A 20,989-nucleotide genomic window follows, 5' to 3' on the forward strand; every position below is an offset into this window, starting at 1 on the left:
TGTGTGTGTGTGTGTGTGTGTGTGTGTGTGTGTGTGTGTGTGTGTGTGTTTAGGACTTTTTTTTGCTTCCCATCTACCTTTCCTTTCCAAATTCCCTTCCTCAGAAAATTTCATAAATAAATTACTGGTGATCTAGGCATAGAGGAGCAGACTGAGGAGTAGGATTTAAAAATAGTTTGATGCCTGTAAAATGGATTATTTTCACAGTTAAACTATTTTTGTTCCTGTCTCAGAGGAATGTTGAAAGTGGAAGGAAAATGTTTTTGCAACAAAAATTATTGGCAATTTTCAACTAACACAAAAGTAATGGAAGTACTTGGGTTTTTTTTCTTTCTGAATTCTACTTGAGCACTGTTCTATTAAATACAATAATATAGAGTTCTATTATACAGTATATATATATATGAAATAACCCATATCAGTTAGAACTGTATTTCCATCTTTGAAGTTACGCTTACTTTGCTTTTCAGTATAAAGATCTACCAGGGTGAAAGTTAAACCAAGATACGTAGTGGTTTTTCCCAAATTCAATTCCTATATTTACTTGTTTTATTTGGGCCCTGTTATTTAATTATTTGGAAAATCACAGTTGTCTCTTTAAAAATGTAAATGCAAATGGAAGATCTAAATACAGGGCTTGCCTTTAGAAAGACTGTGCATGAGCTAGTTTGAGGACAGGGAGCAGTCTAACACAGCCGTACAGAACCTGGCACGGGCAGCAAACTTTCCCAGGAAGCAGCAGGACACATTTACTGTGTGTGGGCATCCCCATGCTTGCCTGTAATCAGTTGTTTAATCATGGCACTGTTTTGTGATTGTTTGACGGCAGTTGCATTTCTGAAAGGAAATACAAATGAATCAGATTCTCTTACGCCTCCAGCCAGAAAAACATTCCAAATCCCACAAGCTTCTACTTGCTCTCCCATGAGTCTCTGCACTATGAGGAGCAGAAAAAAATTTGCTTACAAACATAAGGTATTGCAAGGTGAACCCATTTCAGTGTTCTCTTGGTTCTCATACAGGCAAGCAGTATCATCTACATTGCCATAACTCACGCTGAAGTTGTAGGGATATGAAGGTTATTTTCAATCAAACTTAAGAAAGGTCAGGTTAAGATGTTCAAGCTTTGGTCCTAGGTGGTACCCACTGAAGACATCACATCTTCTGTTGGCAATTGCTTATGAGAGCCCAAAGCAAGTAGGAGCTGAGCTGGCAGATTCTCTGAGTTCAGTCCTGGAACCATGATATTAGATTGTGGCAAAAGCTTGTGTTCTGATTAGCTATTCCCAGTCTTCACTCCTTCACTCATGCCATCCCCTGTGTTATGGCATCCAAATCAGGGGACTGATCTAGCTGAGAACTTGTCCTCCAGAAAAAAAGCAGGGGGAGAGTGTTGTGCTTCAGCTGAGTGGGTATCATTTCCCTGCACAATCAGGTGTGGCCACAAAGCAGGGCTGTTGCTGCCACAGGACCAAGCAGAGCAAGGGCTGCTGCTCTTGCAGACCTTGTTGCATGCTCTTTCAAGATGAAGAGGCTGTGTGTGGTATTTGCTGTGGGAAGAGAATAATCCATGGCTTTGGAGAATGTTTAGCAGAGAAGTCACATGGATGCCCTTTATCTTCTCTTGGAGACTACCCTTTTCATGCAAAAATAGTCTGTTGCTGCCTTTCAGTTTTGCAGGTAACCTTTGCAGGCATTGCTACATCAAAGACTGCAGTTTAGACTAATCATATTTCTATTCATACCTATTCCACTCTACACCATGATGGGTGAGGGGAAACAGACTTTTTTTTGTCTCTTAAGCTTGAGGGGGACAGATCAACTACTAGTCATTGCTCTAAAGTCTAATAAACCACCCATTCATTCTGCTCAAATGTTTCATAATAGGCTACTTTTTCCTGCGTTGAAATATCCGATGAAGAGAAAATTTAAACACACAATATATTACTTCAATAAATATATTGTAAAGCATTTATGCACAAAGTTTTACCCTCCTTATTTTCCAAAGTTCATAGTAGAAGTTTTGTCATAGCCTGTGTTGCCACTCGACACTGCCAGATTACCTTTGAGAAGCCACATTGTCTCACATAAGAATTGAGCAGTCCTGCAGCAGGACTACATGTATTCACAGAGATGGTCCCACACATGAAATCAAGGTATGTCAAATGCTTGTATTTCATTCTTCAAGGGTTTCAGAGCTCTTTATTTGCATGAGTGTTTCTCTTGAATTGAGGTTCTTAGGAAGGCTGAGTGAGGTGCCTGCATTTCTCTTCACATGCAGAGAGGTTAAATGATTCATTGAATGACATTCAGCAAGTCCTTGTCACTCACTGTCCTTCTCAGCTGATATCCTGCCATGGTCAGAGATGTCTGATGTTTATCAGAGATGAATATGTTAGTTTAGGCAGGCCAGGCTGCTATAAATAAGGTATGAGCTTGTAATTGGAATTGATCTCATTTTTGTAGCTGAATGAATTGCCAACTCTCTGCTCATCTGCATAGTCTGAAAGTTTTACTTTCTTAAATATTTTTTACTGGAGCAGCTCAAGCTAAGGTATTTTATTTTATTGCTGGTATGGATAGAAACATGAACATGTTCAGCAGTTCAGATGGTGAATGGTAACTCAGTAATTCTCTGTAGCTCAAGCATCACAGCATGTGAGTACACTTAAATTTAATTTTTGCTTTGCCTGTAATTCTTGAGATACTCATCTTGGTTACTAGCAAAAGACCAGCTGGTTCCTTCTGTCAGTGCTTTGCTTCCTTGAACCTGCTTTCGGTGGTGCTTTCTACCTCTTAAAACCAAGTGTGCTTAGTTTCTGCTCATTTGAGAAAGCAGAGAGAAGACAGACATGCTTGTCCTGAATAGAAATGGCAAAGCCAGGGAACATCATGGTTACTATGTGCACACTGGCATGTTTGTAGCACAAGAGAGGGTAAATTTTCAGCAGAGTATGGGTTTGGTTCATTTCTTGATGAAAACAAGTCTCTACAATTTTATCCCATTTCATTCATTTTTATAGTGGTAACCTTTGCAAGCCACTCAACACTTCACCTGGGATGTCTGTAGCCCAGGGAATGCAGGCATGGGGGGGGGGGGGTTATGTCATAATCCAAATTTAACTGCTGTGATCATTTGCCATCAGAATTTCAGTATGGGTGGATCAAGTTCATCTAGATCAATTGATCTTTTGTGGTATTCTGTTTGAGATCTGTAATGGTGGAAGGTCCTCCATTTATCAGAGGCTGTTAAAAGAGTTGGGAAGTAAAAACAAAGGCACATCAAAGGTACTATTGATAGGAAGCTGAAAGCTGCCAAATACAAACACAGCAGAGAGAAGAAGTTGTGCATCTTCTCCAAGTCTATCCTATGCTTCTTGGTTTGTGTGATGTTTCCAGGGGGTTACAAGTGGGGTGACCATGAAGCTGGTACCTCTGTGCTGAAAGTAGTTTTTGGTTAGTTTTACAGTTTGTTTCCTTTGATTTTCCCCAGTAACTTTAACTGGCTCCAAGTACAAGCTTCGCAGCTCAATGCCAGCAAATGCCAAGTCAAAAATTAAAAGTAGAAGAGAAAAAAAGAGTGAAAAGCCAGAAAAAGAAGACTGAGAGTAGTTGCCATTTAAAGGGAAAAAACCAAACCAAACAAACAAAACCCAACCACAAAACCTAAGGGCTACAGAGCATCCATGTAGTGGTCATGAATGTTGCACTGCTCAAGAGAGCGCTGCAGTTGGGAGTAACACTTTGATTCTTTTAGTGGTGAGTGAGCACAAACATCTTCAGAAGAGATGCTCATTTTATATGCAATGCTGTCAATGTGACCTTTGAGAAAAATTCTCTGGTGAAGTGTATTTGTTAGCAAATGTTCCTCCTCCATCCAGTTTGACTGCTTTTGTCCCCTTCCCACATACTATATATAGAGTAACTGCAGAGACCCATCTCTCCCCTTTCACAGCAGAGGGAGTGAAGAAGATGCAGTTTCCCCTTGGTCTGTGTCCTGCTGCTCTGTGCTGCACCACAAGCTGATGCTACACGAGGCAGGTACTGTGCAGGGATCCTTCATCTCCAAGAGTCCCGGTGCTGCATCCCTGAGGACCAGCGGAGAGCAATTCAGCCCTGCTGCCTGGGAAATGCCAACTGCAGAGATACTGAATATTCAAGCTAAACTCGGTGGCTTAATACAAGGATGAGAAATTATAAAAAAAAAGTGCTCATTGCTATATCTGCCTCTTTCTCTTACAGTATTTTTTAAATGCCTGAGTTGTGCCAAAAGATACAAGTTGCCTTTTAAACCATTCTTAAGTGTAAATGTGACATTTCCTCCACTAATCACACTTTCTTCAGCTGAAAGATAATAGAGTTGTCTGACTAGCTCAGCCCTGGTTTTTGCTTGAGTAGTTACTCCAGAATGAATTACATCCACAGTGGTGTTAAGTTCTTCTCTTTTTTTTTTTTTTTTGTTAAGCGCTAAGCACATTTAGCATCTCAGTTTGAATGTGAAAATATTCTAAAAGGTGAAAGATCAGTGATTTATATGTAGTACCCAGCATCCTTCTGCCCAGTCTTCATTTTAGTTTGAGCTGATGTCATAGCAGATACTTCAGTGCAGAGAACATACTGTATTTTTTTCTCAGAACATCAAAAATCCATGCTAATTTCATGCCTGCTAATTCTCAATCTCAGGACAGCTTTAATTAAAATATAAATGACATAGTATTGTTAGTATGGATGATATATAATTGTGGCTAATTTTTTTTTAATATTAATTTTTTTATTCTTGAAAGGCTATGTGCAGGTATGCTCATTTTCATTTTCTATAAACAGAAGTAAACCACTTGATGCCTTTAGCCATATGGATTTTGTATGCCATTCCAAGCAGCCCAGTCTTATACGGCAATGACTCAACAACTTACTGAATCCAGTTAGCAGCCTTATAGATCATTACTCAAAGTATCTCATAGTCAAGTTTCATAACAGTCCCACTTATATTATCTCACATCCTCCATGTAACTATTCGTTAAAGGCAACCATGCCTTCTTTCAGCAAATGAGTGATTCACCATTATTTCTATCTCTTGATTCCCACACCCTACTTCTATCCAACCTTGCTTTTTAATGTCCAAAAGCCATCAATCAGCTTGGGCTGATGTCCCACAATACAGGGGAGTAGTTAAAGGCAATAATTTTGGACAGATTAATCTTTAATGGCAGTAACTTCTTAAGCATTGTTGAAACAGTGAGCTTACAAACATGGGCCTCCCTTCCCAGGATCCATATTATGTTTGTGAGAAGGGACAACTTCACTTGCATGGAATTAAATTTGTGCTAGTACAGAGGCCCTGCGAAGAACCCTAAACACCTAAGGTCTGCTCAAACCGCTCTCCTCAGGCTTATCTGATGGCAAAAGTGTTGCAGTGTTGCAGAGTTCAGCTGTCATCACTGTTTTCACTTACCTCTTCTCATGCTGTCCTGAACACATTCATTCATTTCCTAACTAAACTGGTGTATCATCATTTTTAAGAAGAGGATCTAACTGGCTGCTTCTGCTGATCAGCTTCAAAAACATTGCTACCCAGGGACCTGTTCCTCTTGTTTTGTAAAACGTCAGCTGAATCCTCAGTTGGCAGAAACAGATGACATCCTGTTGCCTTCAGTGGGAATAGGTCAGGAGCTTAAACTCAGCAACTTTTGGGGACAGCCAGACAGGTTTTTTTCCCTCTCCCTTATATCTGTCTTGTTTGGATGTGTAACATGGTTTTACATGAACTTGGGGGAAAAAAGGAGGATGTGCTTCAGTGCTTACATGATTCAGTGAATTACCAGCTTGTGATTTTAGCCCGTTTCCACATATGTTTTTCCTGGCAGCGTAGGTGTTGCTTTGTGCTATTCTCACCCCTGCACTGTGCTGGCACAGTGGCTGGTGTGGCCATTCACTGACCCAGATTGGGAATTTAGTCATTTTCAACCACATCAGCTTGCTAGTGTGGTTCATCACACATGCAGCCAGTCAGGCAGATGTGCTGGTTTAGTGCAGTAGGGCAAATCTGAGGAGCTGTGAGAAGCACCTGGAGACCAGACTGGAGAAGGGTTTGTGCAAACAGCATTGCTGCTCAGTTTTATTGGTTCACCCAGGTGCTACTGAAATGCTCACCCAGTATTTGTGGAAAAGAAAATAGGTACAGGCTCAACCTTTAAAAAACAAAACCAAAAATAATAACGAAACTGATTCATTCAACACAGTATGGGTCTAACCACAGGCTTTGTAGGTGAATGCTGAGCCTGATCCACATCCTTTCCATGCTTCCCTGTGGAGTTTCTGTGATGTATTGTGGGATATACAGAACTGAGATCTGTTGAGATACAAGAGACTAAGCTTGTGCCAGTGCAGATGTGCCAGCAATGTAAGAAAGCTTTCATCCAGCTCAGAAGTGCTTGTAAATGTTTTGACTGGCCTATAACTGTCCAAGTCCCATGCAACCTGTGCTTTAGACTGATGCTTCTGCTTCTGTGATAGATTTATTGTGTCAGGGGTGAGATCATTTTAACCCTTCCCCAAGTGGATGGTAAAGTTAAATAACAGTGGTGTCAAGTATCGTGATATGGTGGATGGGTATCATGTGTAGGTTTCAGGAATGAGATCTGCAGATACCTCTCTCCCTTTATCTACTTTGTGCTGCTCAGCGATCTGATCTTACTAGGTTGTCCAAACTGTGTCTCTGTGTCCATCTTTTGGTAGAGACTACAGTGCAAAATGTCATGGGGGTATTATAGTCTCCATCTTCTTCCTCTTTAAGGGCTACAGTGTATCCTCTGTCATCTCTTCCATTTTAAGGAGGTATGTTCTCTCACTGAATCCACACACACTGCACCCGTGTTGGTTCAGCCATCTCTGCAGAGAGATGGCATCAGTGGCTGGGGAGAGAGTTTGTCCATATGAGTGCAGTGGAGAGAGATGGTGGATGCTGTCCTGAGATTGAGAATTAACAGGCATGAAATTAGCATGGAGCGTGAATAGCATTGCAACCCTCTCAGCAGTGGGTTTTTCATATTCTTTGGTACTGTGTATGTTTTGAAACATAATGTTAGAACACCAGCCATCCTGGTGTGTCAAACTTGGCAAAGTAGAGAACAACCTCTGCTGATCTTAGTGGTATGACCTCCTTGTGACACTCGTCAAGGTGACTGTTTAGACGTAGCTGCCTATAATCTCAGAAGGAACATCTCTTTCCTTGTCTGTTACTGTAGTTCAAATAAAGAAGATCTACAAGCAGAGAACATGGTGTTTAAGGTTATGCCACCAAATTGCTACGTCTTATGTACAATAAATACCAGTCACCTCTTCTATAACTCTAAAATCAGTAATGTAAGAATAACTTTAGTTCATTTCAGTCAGCAATCTGGATTAATAGTTGCGATCTATACTGAATTACCTACAAGTAAGCATATTTGTGGGACTGTGGTGCAGGAACCTGTGGCATGTGTGAGTCTTTCTGCTGTGATTCAGGCAGTCATGTCAAGAATTTGATTTTTTTTTTTTGAGGATAAAGGAGAGTATATATCTTAAACTTGGCTAAGAGAGTCTCCAGTTCAGGGAACAACAGGCTACAGTACTCTCAAAGTAGTATGTGCCCCCATTGAGCCATTCTTTTTTACTGTACAGGGTAAGTCATAAACAGTGTATTTGTTCCTTGGCAACTTCACATTTCATGTAAGAACAGAGGAACACATACGCAGTGGAACTTGTATGAGATCAACATTTAATCCCTGAAAATTATTTAGTAGACATCAAGATTTCCCAAAAACTGGTGATCTTATCAATCCAAGCAAACTTGCAAAGGTTAATAAAAAACTAGCCCTTGCAGTGATGGCTATGAATGAACATATACACTTACATACACTTACATACACATACTCTTATACAAGTACCTGGGGTTATTGTGGTGGCTTCTTAATTCTGTACTGCCATTGTATAGATAGGAACAGGTACAATAAGTATGCAACAGGGCATAAAGTTAATTAGCTTCTATGTCAGAAGGCCACAGTCCCTCCAGTTGGGGCCAACCAGCCACATCTTCATTTAAGAATTGGCATCTCAGATGTCTCCTAGTCCCTGGACTTCCCCAAATTCCCTTGGGGTGCAGAATTTCAACTGGCTTGTTTGCAACATTGTTTTGTTAGAAGGAGGACTTTGCCCTTATTTTCAGTTAGCCTGGAGTTGAATGTGAACTTGGAAAGCTGAAAGCGAAGTGTTAACCTCTTGATATAAACTCAGAAAAACTTAGAAGAGAAAAATGCAGTTCAGCCTATCAAGAATATGCAGCATCTTCTGTGGTTGTTCCTTAGAGCTTTCCTAAGACATCTCTCAGCCCTGAGGCAAATGGGACAAGCAGTTGAGTGACATTTTCCCTTTGGGATGCTGTCTTATATAGTGGACTTTTCTGGGTTTTTTGTTTGGTTGGGGTTTTTTTTATTGATGTAGGCAGTGAAAGATAGCTGAGCAGCACTTAGCTTTCTTATCTGCTATATTTCAACATTTGTCTGTAAGGCTAACGAAAGGGTTGCTGGTCTAAAGAGGTTACATCACTTTCAGGGGATAAACAAATACATGATGTGTGATAAGTTGCAGATACACTGAGCTATCTCTGCTACTCAAGTACCTTTCTGCATTTTAAAGACCGTTACATTATGTTATGCTAAATAGTTGAAGAGTACTGCCACCTAGTTCATCCTCCTACTCCAAAACAGGATCAGCTCTACTTATAGCATTGCTGACAGACACTTGTATAACCAGTCCTTAAAGATTTCCAGCAATGGGGACCTCACTGCCTTTCCAAGCGAATTTTCAGGCTGAACATTTCTGTAATATGAGCTCATTACTTTCAACTCTTGCTGCTTGTGAATGTTGATGAACAGATTATTACCTAACTGTGCAGCAGCATTTTATGTCTTTGAAGCATGTCTTCCTGCTTTCTGTTCTTTAGGCTGAGCAATCTTATGTTCTCTCAGTCTTTTCTTATAATTTGTGTTACCTAGACATCTGCTTGTTCTCATTGCTCCCCAGTGATCTCCAGTTGCCTCACATCTTTCTTGAGGTGTGAAGAGGGTACTTCAGCTGAGCCAGCATAGCAGGGTCGAGTAGGGCAGAAGGATGTAATTCCATCTGCATTCCAACAGTTCATCCCAGAGTGGTGCTTGCTTAGGTTAAAGCAGCACAGCGACATCACAGGTTCACCTTCAGCTCATGATTCTGTGTGGTCCTTAGATGCTTTGTGTAATGCTGCTGTATGTCTAGTTGTTCCCCATCCTCTGTGCGTGCAGATTGTTGTTCTTGGCTAAATACAGCAGCTTTCACTTGGTCTGGTTGTCAGAATTATTCAGCTTTTTCAGTTTGTCAGGATTATTCTAATCTTGTCTTCAGTTATGGTTAATTTAATATACCAGTTAACAAACACTTCTGCTGCATCACCTATTCCATTAGTGAAAATATTGCATCTCCAGGAGTTAGGTTGAAGAACCCTACAAGAACGATCCTTCAGATTTAACTGAACTGTGGATAAATCCTCCCAGAAACAACACATTATTGACAACTACTACAGCCATTTGCAATATCACCTTTTTGTAGTAATCACCAGTATTGATCACCAATTTTCTCATCTACATTATGCAGTTCCCTCCAACATTAATCATTTAGGGAGACAGGTTTTTACTACCTAATTTTATGAATTGGATTTAGTATTTTTCTTCTTTTTTTATTATAAGGTTTAAATTATTTTCTAAGATTTTTCATCTTTGTCTGAAACTGCTTGGAGCTGCCAATGGATCCTTGTTTTGTGGCATGTTGATCTTAGACCATTTTTTCTTATCTGGTTTAGCTGACTGTGAAGATATGTGCCATATGCACATACACACACCCCCACAAACACCTGCTCCCCCAGTGTTTGCTACTTCCTGCAATTTATTGTTTCATTTATTGATTATTGATTTATTAGCCTGTTGCCTGTTATAGATGGAAATTAGGTTGTTTTGACTAGATTTGCTCAATACATCCATGTTTTCTATTTTTTTTTACTTTTTGTTTCCGTTGTATGCTTACAAGTTGTTTCATTACCTGCACCAGTCTTTCTGGGAAATTAAAGTAAAGGCAAATGGTCTGTAGTTTCTATGGCTTGCTAGCTTTTTTTTTCACGTTTTCAAAAAAAGCACTCTGACCTTTTCCAAACATTTTTTACCTTACTTTGTCCTCTACAAGCTCTCAAAGACAACTGAGAACAGCTCTGAGATTTGTTCTACTCATTCCTAAAATATCTTAGGGCAAAGTTCATGTCTTGGACAATTTGAGAACATTTGGTTTACTCTGGTGCTCCCTGTGTATTCCCCGTTCTGTGCTGAAATCTCATTCCTTCTTTCCTGATATTAATTCCTGCTAGTGGGAGGATCACTTTCAGTAAAGTCATAGCAAAAAATGGTATTTTGATCTTCCTAGTGTAATGTCTCAATGGCTTTCTTTCCTTTCTTGAGTGTCAGACCAATAATTTCACTCTATTCATGGAATCACACATCTCATTTTGTGCCCTGACTTTTTAGTCTTCATGTCCACATGATGTTTTATTGCATGATGCTCTTATTATCTTACTGTAAGAGGTGTTCACTATGCATACTTCCAATTACATTCACATTTTTATTTTCATGAAGAGTAACCATAATATTAAGGGTGCAATGTGCCAAACGTGGCAGCTAGAGTTTTCCAAACTAATGTTCATTTTGACAGCTGTAAAAGTTCTGGCGAGTGCACGTCACTGGCATATGTTGTCATCTTTTGGCTAGTTTCAATACTGCTGGGACATTTTCCCCATCATTATGTTCAAAATAACCAGGCAAGCCTCGCCCACAAGATCTGGACTCCCTGTCTGTCATCATGGTCCAAATGTATGACCTGTATAAATGGGATCCACTGAGAGAAATGTTTAACAGCTAGACAGTTTTCCTGTGTGTTAACAGTACTTTAATCTCCTGGCCAATAGTTATCCTTACTTTGAGAACTTTTTCTGAGTTGTCTTCCCAAGGCAGCAGCTGTCAGAAAAACGATGAGAACAGGTTTCTTGTGACTGTCTGTGTGGAACCACTCTATCCTCAGGGAGGGAAACTGGGGAATTTCTGCATCTCCAAAACAAATCCAGTTAGCCAGATTAAGGCTCATAAAACCTGACATTTCTGAGAGGAAAAGTATCATATGGACTAGAAGGAAATAGTGAACAACACTTAATTGCACAAGCGGCTGCAGAATTTTCACCAGTTTTGACATGTACTGTTAGCAGCCCCATTGAGAAACCCCCTATATTTGCACACACACAGCTACAAATGCTTTTAAGTTGCCTTCTAGTGCTGCAGGATGGCCAGGGGGCCAGGTGCTTTTAATGTATTGATTTTCCCCCCCCAAAAAAGTGAGTAAATGATTTCTCTTAACTTCTACTTTCTATTTGACTCCCTCTTGTCTTCTAGTCTCTTCCTTCTCCCTTCTTCTCACCATCCTGTTTTCTTCTGTTTTCTCTTGGGTTTAGTTTTCCACTTAACAAGAGCATTTTTGGTTATCCTGATGTTGGCTCTCCACTCTTCCTGCCTGGTCCATTCTGTATGGGATGAGTTGCTGTCTCCTGCCACAGCCTGTTTTGTTTCCAGAACTTCTATACAACTTGCAGAAAAGAAAGTGTGAGTTCATGGGAACAGTAACCTGAAAGAAGGGTAACCAGAGGGTTTGTGCCTGCACTTAGATAAGTTCCCTCTCTATATCAGTTTGCTATTTGACCTTAGAAAAGTAATTTAGGTTCTTGGTCTGAGTCCAGAGCCATGTTCCTCTTTACTTCAACTCTTAACAAGTGTAGAGGGAACTTAAACATCTAGCTCCTAGGACTGGTGTGGACAAAACCACTAACCTCAGTGATGAATGTGCCTAAAACAGCATTCAGACCTTCCCATGCACTTGTCTACTATCTAACTTTGTAGACTTTCATTTTTTCTAGTACTCAGTGGAGATACATCTGAACCAGCTGTCACTCCCATCCATCTTCATTTCTTAGGAGAATGAGTTGTTTTAAATTCTCATAGAAATTCCCTTTTTACTCAATTATTAAATATGTTTTAATTTGACAGCAATGTTATTTTTAGTAATACTTTTTGTAGCCCTTAATATTAACATCTAGTTGGTGGAAAAAACTGCTAAATATTTATACTTCTTGTCTTTGATCTTTCACTCAGAAGAACTGAAAAGGTATCACACTTAACATTTTTATTATAAATATTGTAGATGGCATTTGAAAGAGTCCAAATTCACCTCTCTTGTTGGATTTGTTCAGATTATTGAGATGGGTTGTCACTCATAAGTACAGGTGGCATTTCAGTTGCCAATGGTTGGAAAATTTTGAGTGATACTGTTGCACCTAATGACCAGTAATGGAATCATAAATATCACTGTTTGAAAGAAGTTTTTTCCATCCTCTTACCTGCACACTGTAGCTCAGAGGGAGATGAATATAATGTCTTTGCACAAGAAGCGAACTCTGCAAACAGTGTGTCTTCCAGGGTTCTCAAAACAGAGACAGGTTGTGTCCCTCATCCAATCCAGTACTAGCCAGTTGCCCTGGAAGGGCACAAGGGATTGTGAATGAGGCACCTAAGTCATGAAGTTCTGCCAGAACCACAGAGCCTGTTGCTGCCAAAGATACCTTCTTCTACCACTAAATTACGAGGGATTTAGGAGGTCAAGAAAAATGTGGAAAAAGTGGGAGAGCCAGCAATGACAGAAAATATGTTGATTTGTTGTTGTTTTACTCACTTAAAATGTGAATTTTTCTTTAAGAATTTTCTAGCTGGTAGCCAAAATGCTTCAGCTGCCAGTTCTACCAGGACTTCCAGGTAATGCTTGCTTCTGTTCTCCTCAGTATGTCAGTATTGGCTATGTCAGCCAAATTTCTTTTCCAGAGAGAGGACGTGATCCATCATAGGAATTTTTTGCCTTGATCTCTCATGGGAAATGTAGTCCTGCCATGGTTTCTGAACTAAACACAGAAGGAGAAAGTCAAGGAGCTTAGATGCCAGTTCTCATGAGACACAATATCAAATTGAGTTATTTTGTTCATTTGTTTGCTCAGTTAGAGAATGTTTAAGTCTCTAGTGGTCAATTTTTTTAACAACAAATAACAAAAGTGTTACCCCTTCATTTTTTTTTGGTGAAAACAAGATTAGACTTTGAAAAACCTTTGGCATGGAACCTTTTCAGTCAAACCTAGGGAAAGTGAAGCAAAATAAAACTCTGTGCTGTATACAAAATAGGTATTCTGTCCTGTCTGATGCTGAGACTATCTATTTTTCTCTCTTACTTTCAGCATCCAATTATTTTTCTATGTTTAGTATATAAAATTAAGTGTCTCAAGTATTTTACCAAGCAACCTTCTCTTATTTGCCACTGCAATGGGTAGAAGTTATTTCACTGGATTTTGTATATGTGTGTTTGTATCAGAAAGTTTGCTTTACTCTATCTTTATTCCACCTGTGCAGTATCCTGTCACAGTGATAACCCTAAAGAAAATGTAGGGTTTTGTCCCCATTCCAAGTCTCACAGCTTTGCACATGTTCTGGTCTTTGCGTGCATGCCCACTCCATGGCTTTCTTTCATGGCTGAAGGGCTCAGCCTTGGGAAGCTGAGAGATCATTCCATGCATGGGGTTGAATTTATCTGGCATGATGAGTGTTCCGGGGTTACTATGCTGACAACAAGCAGAGTCTTGAAGATATTCAGCCTCTAGCCTATTCTTGATTCTTCCCGGATTTAGAGCAGGATTTGCAACCGACTCACTCGATGGTCTGGTAAGCCCCTAAAAATGGAGGAGACCCAGTGTGAACTGAATGCATAAAGTTCATCTTACAAGAAGGGCAACTCTCAGTCGCATCCAACTTTCAGTCTACATGAAATGGATTCCTCCATATTGGTGTGGATCAGATATGATGGAAATTTCTGTCACCTGTGTTTGATAGATGATTTTCCCGAAGAGACAAAGATTGGAGGACAATCAGTCATCACCAATGGTGAAATCCGTCCCCTTGAGAACTGTTTTCTTACCTGCTTTACAACCACTGATCATTGCTTTCTTCAAGGAATCAATGAGTCATTGTCTTTAAAATGAAAAGAAAAAACACAATCCCAAATTCCAAGACTTAGCAGTTTTTTCTGCCCTTCGGTGGCGGCAAAAGTCTGTATCACAATTAGCTTGTGATCCTGTGGGTACTCTGGATTTTCTTTTAGTATAATGGAGAATGGTACTTTTCTTCTTCACCCGAGTGATATTTCATTGTTGCCTGCGCGTAATGGATTCCATTACTGTTGGTGCTGTGAGGCTTAAGAGCTTTTTAATAGGAAGTGCTTGAATCTGAGATGGGTTGACTGTATCCTTGGCTGGTTACTGACTCTACTGTAACAGTGCACAAGGAAAATACTCTCTCAGTTTCTTGTGTGACTGAGTCTGTTTACAAAAGTTTAGCAGAAAAGACCTTACACTGCTCACATTAGTTCTTTTGCTGGCCTGTGTCAGCAAACCAAGGCGATCTGTTGAAATGAGAAAAGGTTGTTAGAGGCCAAAGTGCTGGGCCAAAGCACAAGTAATTGCTTGAACTGTTTCACTAAACATTTAGTGAGTACATCTTACAGCCAGGTGACTTTCAGGTGTTGCCTATGAAATAATTTTTTTCAGTATTTATCTATTTGTATCTCTTCCTGCATGCAAGAAATTAATTGATTAGATGATAGATTTAGGCAGAAAAAGAAAGTCACGATCAAAGGTTTCTAACGAATCCAGTGTGTTTTGAATACTGGACAATGGCTTAGGTCCTACATATGGCTATCTAACAGTGTCTCAGTGACTGAGAAGCTGAAAAGTTTCCAAGTGCTTTCATTTTTCATCCACCTTTCATTATCTTAACTAGAAGGTGTTATTTATGTTCTTTGTCATTATATCCCATACCGTGCTCTTTATCTCTCTCAGTAATCTGGCTATTAACAGAATTTTGACTTTTTTTCCTACATGAGGAGAGAAACTTAAGATGGAATTAATAGTGAAGAAAGAATGAAAAGGTCAAGCAGGTTCAGGATTTGGTATTCAGATACAGATTCCACCAAGTCCAGTTAGAAAAGAGCAAAAAGTCCACTGCTGTCTTAGTTTTGTGAAATAGAAGAACAGTATTTCAGTCCAACCATATGTCAGTGAACATGCATCTCTTTCAAAGTGACCACCAAAAAAATCCACAGTAGTCAAATAATGTTGACAGTCTCAACATGCTTATGTTGACCTAAACTATCTTTGAACCATCCTTCTGTCAGATATCAGCTGGAAGAGGTGTGCAAGAGGAACGACCATTCCCTACTTTCTGTGGGTTTAAAACAATTCTTTCTTCTGGAAGTGATGGCTTTCACTGGCATCAAAATCACCTTAAACAAAACATGTTGCTTTTTAAGAATATGCTGTGTGTACAATATGCTCTTCCAGAGAGATGAAGTATTAGCATTTGAAAGGACTGATGAGAATGCATATTTAGGAAAGACCTTTGTTCAGAGAATTACTGCTATATTCTATGTGCATATCACCATGGTAATTGAATTATTTGCCACTGACATAAGGTATATAGCACAAACCTTTTGCCATTTTCCATGATGTACTTCTTAGCAAAGAGTGCCACTTGTCGATTTAAGATTTATAGTAGGATATTTAGCAGTTGTGTCTACTATCATAGGAGATGGATGTGGTTTGAAAACGTGAAACAAAAATGAACAGGTAATTAATTATATCTTCTTGCAGTTTAATATTCCTCCCTGTTTCCACTTAAACCGTGAACCATTCTGGAACTGCTGGAGCCACAAAGCAAAACCACAGCTGTGCTCTCCACGTGGCTTTTTCTACTGGAATGCTACTAACATGAAACAGTATTTTTGTTTCTTCCCATCATCACCGCTTTCAGGGCACTGGTGCAAATAAAACAAGCCTTTCTCTTTGTTGAGGTCATTCCATGCATGCTCAGAGCATGACGTTGATCTCTGTGAAGGGTGTAGCAGCCACTGAGTACTGTGTGAAGGTTTATGTGAGGGAATTACTTGATTAATCTTTTTGGGGGAGATATAGGATACAAACTCCCATGGCAAGAATTGGGAGACCCTCAAAGAACCTCATTAACATGACTCACTAAACAGAGAGAAAATAATCTCAAATATTTGTGCTACCATGTGCATAGGTCTTTCATTTTAAATAGTATTCCGTAGGAAAAGGTGGAATAATAGGTATGGTGGTGAATACTACTGCTTAGTGAACTGCTCAGCATATGAAAGAGATGGTACTCTTTTTTGCTCCTTCATGCTGTGGGTGATTGTCATCTCTAGTTTTCTGTTCCTCAAAGTCAATCCAGCTTTCTAGAAAAGTGTGTAGTTCTGTGTTGTTCTCACGACATAAGAGCAGGGATAACCTCCCTGCAGAAGTCTCTGCCGATGGAGAATAAAACACAGTTAAATAGTAGGGATTTTCCCCACTCACTGCTGTCCGTTTTATCTCCCTCTGCCAGTACAGGATGGAGAAGTTTTCATTCTTGTTACAGTATTGCATGTAGAAGAGAAAAACACCAATGCCAAGAATTTATTCTTTATGCAACATTTTGTTTACCAAATGACCCAGGGATTAGTCTTATGTAATGACTGAGACAGGTTCCCCTGTCAGAATATTTAAGTGCTTTGCTGTTGGTAGCTTCTGGGATCAGCTTTCTAGACAAGTAGCATTTAAAGCATCCTTCTGTGGTTTTCCATGAAGGGAAAGCTAACACACATGTATTAATTTTTGTTGCCTAACACACCCTTTCATTCTAGCCCTGGTGCCAGTGTCACGTTGCTTTCATGTTCGTTTTACTAGACTAGTGGCAGACTAAGGCCCCTTCGTTTCTTGTTATGCATAGATATCAAGCTGAAATATCCAAACATATACATTGACCTTCAGGTTGACCCCATGCCATGAATCTGACCTGGCAGGGATCAGCTCCCTAGCACATGGAGGCAGCTGCGTGACTATCCTGAAAAATGTGAGGCAAAGCTGTTTTCTCGAAAAATCATATGAAAGAGCATTAGGCATTGTTTCACTCCAGTGTTTGTTCATGGTCCGTATCTTGTTTCCTCCTGTGGCATCAGAATAAATCCCTGACTTCCTTTTCCCTTTGAGCAGTGCTTCACTGTACTCCCTGTGTTTCATTACCTGAAAGCTGCAGGCTGGTGCAGAGGAGACTTGTGACACTAAGATCAGCTGAAGCCTAATGGAGAGGAGTCCACGTGACTGCAAACCAGACTTGTCTGGTGGTGCAGTTTAGGTAAATAAAGCCCAATGTGCTCTCTGCTAATCTTCTAAATTTTTTTTTTCTTTTTTTTTCTTTTTTTTTTTACCCAGTGATGCTGCTGTTCTAGGTTTTGGCCTCAAAATTTTGTTTCTCAGAGTAGAGAGCTACTGCTTCTATATTGTCAGGCTGCAGCATGACATGCAGCAGAGAGTTCATTATGCATTAGCAGAGCCATCTTTAAGGTAGGCAAACAGTCTGTAGCTCTGCAGAACAAAAGAAAAGCAAGAAAGGGAATGAGCAAAGGTAGTATTTGCTGACAATAATTTTTTTCAGTTGCAGCTTATGGCAGGGATTAATCGCAGTGTCTTAGTATTCTATTTGGGAGTGGGGGGGGGGAAGTATTACGGGAGGGAAGAGCTAAGAAGTATTCTTCCCCATGTCCCTTGAAAGGTTAGTATTAGTACTCTGAAAACAATGCTTAAGGTTTTGAAATTTGCAGTGTGCCTTTTATTGAAATAGCATTGAGCCATTATACCCTTTCTTTCTAATTAGTAACAAAGATGCAAAAAAACCAAGTTAAAGGTGGGAGAAAAATAGCATCCAGTGTTACATTCATGCAAGCTTATGTGTAGCCAGCCATGTGTTGTTGCAACTTCATTTTTTCCCTGTAATCGAATGAAGATTAATTACATTTAATGCAATCCCACAAGAAACTATTTTCCTATTCTGACATATTTCATTTGCTTCGTGAAGGAATGGCTCACTGGGATGGGGGGGGGTGGTACAGAAACATGTGAGTCAGGAGTAATTGTCACCTTCATTTAGCCATGATCAGTGAAGAAACAGTGTTGTAGATACCCCTGTATCAGCTTACACCTATGTTAAGCAAACTTGTGTTTACATCACATTAAATGGTGGTAATGACTATTCCATCATGGGATATATTCCCAATATTTACAAGACTTCAGGATCAAACCTGTGACTGTACACCTTCTAAATAGATTTTCACCTGAAGCAATTTGCAAATGTTTTTGATCAGGTGTATTACTGTAGCACCTTTAAAAACTGAAATACTACCAGCTGTAGTGATGTTTGCCAGCCTGGTTTTGAAAATTGTTTCTGTTGAGCCCCGATTCATTATCCCTCTGTCTTATTCAAATTTCTTACTGACAGTGTAGCATCTTGCCAGTCCCCTGTTATTCCATTTACTTGCTTCCCCCCCGGTTTGTCCTCTTGACTGCTTTGCAGAGGTGGAGCAGAGCAGAGCAACACCTTCCCAGCAGTTACACCTCCCCCTCTTTTCTCAAAGATCACTTTTCCACAGCATTTAACCCGCACACAGGGAAAGCTCTTGGCTGGCTTTTAGCAGTTAAGTGCAGTCAGCTTAACACTTTATGAAATGCAGTTTGCCCTTTCCAATACCAGCCAGATTTAACTTGCTTTATCTTCAGAGCACACAAAAAAAGAAGGAATGCTTTAATTTGAAGTTATCTTTTTTGTTGTAAACGGCCACTGGGAGCAGGGCAAGCTTCCCACCCATGTCGGGTGGAACAGAGTTGGTATCAAATAGCTATTCTGAGGTAAAAACTAATTGTATTAAATAGCTGTTGTGAGGTAAAAACTATCTGTGTCTGTTTTTAGTAGGATTTGAGGTTGAAATTAATATCTTGAGAATTATCTTTGTCTATAAACACAATCTTAGTTCTAATCAAATAGTCATAATAAACATGGATTCTAACATGAAAGAATTTCAGGAGAGAGATGACCCAAAGCTTGCTGAATGCCTTTGTGTGCCATTAAATGCAGAGTTCTGCCAGTCTGGGAGCTCCTTCTGCCTGATACTTGATCTCTGGTCTCCTATTATTTTTCCCTTCAGATTTTCTCTCTTTCACTGAAGTGAGTGTTTACCTTTGAAAGAAGAAGCTGTGTGGCACTAAAAAGTATGCCAGAACTGCCATTTAAATTCAGTAACACAAGCACTCCAATTACAGAGGTGCCCTTGCAAGAGCTAGGTACTCCAGCCTGCTTTTGATGGAGAGCAAGATTTTTTTCACTCTTACTCAACTTACTAGTTTGTCCTGGGTTTTCATTAACTTGTCTCTGCCTAACCAGCAACTCTTAAATACTTTTTGCCCCCATCATTCCCTCTTCTCTATTCCTTTTCCGTGTTCTCCTTTGTCTTTTTTTTTCCATAGTGCAGGGTAAGAAATTTTGCACTGCCGTTTGGTGCTCCACTTTGGGAGCGATGACTGCCTTCATCCTCCATCTCTGTCCTTCTCCCACAAATGAATACTTGGTCATCACAATACTTCAGATGCATTTTATTCCTGTTTCTAATTTACAGTGAAGGCAAAGAAATGAGAAAGAAATGTTTTACTCTGTTTTGCAGCTGTTTGTTCGGTCTCCTTCCCCAGGCTGAGGCCTGGATGGTAAGGCTGTGAGATGCCCCACATCAGCTGGTAACATCGCTCTCCAGTGCACAGAGGTTGCACGGTGTTTTCCTTATGCCCATCACCACCAGCCCCACTGATCTGAGTGGGGTATGTGTGCCCAGTGCTCACTCAAATAGCCCCATTAGCACTGAAATGAGAGAGCTGTGGTGTCAGCAGTGGTTCAGCGGTTAGTTAGCACAGCCCTCCTCATGGGATTGTCTACTCTGGTAAGAAGCTACCCCACCACAATGTAAGTTGAGGTGTAAGGTGGACTTCAGCAAAGGCCTCAGCAAAAATTAAAATTCATGTCAGTCCCACATCTCTGGACTGTGTATTTTAGCATTAAGGTGATTTTCAAGCAACAGGAACAAAATTAGACCACAAATAAAAATGATCCAGAGGGTAAGTGTTTGGCCTCATGTATTTGCATTTGGAGGCACATGTATTTATGAGTCCTCTTTTGGTCTGTGTCTTGTAGGACGAAGAAGGTCAGTCATTGCTACCGGATCGTTTACCGCCACCCGGAGAGGACTTTGACGCAGGACGAGGTGCATCGCATCCATCAAGCTATTGAAGAGTCAGCAGTTCGAGAACTTGGGGTTGAGGGCAGGTTCTAGCACTGCTGGTCTGAAGCCCTAATGACAGTTGCTTTTTTTCTTTCCTTCCTTTCTTTTTTTTCTTCTCTTTTCGGGGTTTTAGTTTGCAAGAGAGGGGTTTTGTGACTGAATGTAGAACATGGAAAGCGATTGACAAATGGGCAGTGGTAAAACTAGCAGGTAATAAACATTACTACTGAGAAATCATTGACAAAGTGCTGGTGCTTTATTTTAAGAAATGGGGCAACAGCAGTAATGTAAGATTTCCCTCCTGTTACGATAAGAAATACACTGCCCGGTGGTTTTCTATGTTGTTAATTGGTCCCTGGGTTCCATTAAACCGTAAATACTTGGCATTATTTCTGTGTTGACAGGATCTTCTGTCCGTGTAACAAGTGAAGCAAATCAGAGACATAGATTAGCTCAGGGAAGAATAACCTATCCTGCTGCCTGCCCCCCCCCTTTTTTTTTAAATAAGAAATATCAGATTTTCCTTCAAGAAACTTTCCAAGAAGTACATCTTGAAAAGTTTGGCTCTCTTTACTTTCAGAGCCCATGGGTGTTACTTTCATCAGCTACAGAGAAGGACCCACTGTGGCTCCGGGGCCAG

At 40.1% G+C, this 20,989-nt stretch overlaps 1 protein-coding gene across 5 annotated transcripts in view; it reads left to right on the forward strand.

The window, feature by feature from the left end:
- The window catches only part of FARS2 (phenylalanyl-tRNA synthetase 2, mitochondrial), a 233,810-nt gene extending 213,222 nt beyond the window's left edge, over window positions 1-20,588 (forward strand). For all 5 annotated transcript variants that reach the window (XM_027666787.1, XM_027666792.1, XM_027666790.1 and 2 more), the window contains one exon: window positions 20,262-20,588. In XM_027666787.1, the coding sequence (XP_027522588.1) occupies window positions 20,262-20,400 (139 nt within the window). In that variant the 3' untranslated portion in view covers window positions 20,401-20,588. The remainder of the gene's footprint in view (window positions 1-20,261) is intronic.
- The last annotated feature ends 401 nt before the right edge of the window (window positions 20,589-20,989 follow it).

The sequence above is a fragment of the Corapipo altera genome, unplaced genomic scaffold (genome assembly GCF_003945725.1).
Source record: "Corapipo altera isolate COAL_440 unplaced genomic scaffold, ASM394572v1 97, whole genome shotgun sequence".
Taxonomy (NCBI): Eukaryota; Metazoa; Chordata; class Aves; order Passeriformes; family Pipridae; genus Corapipo; species Corapipo altera.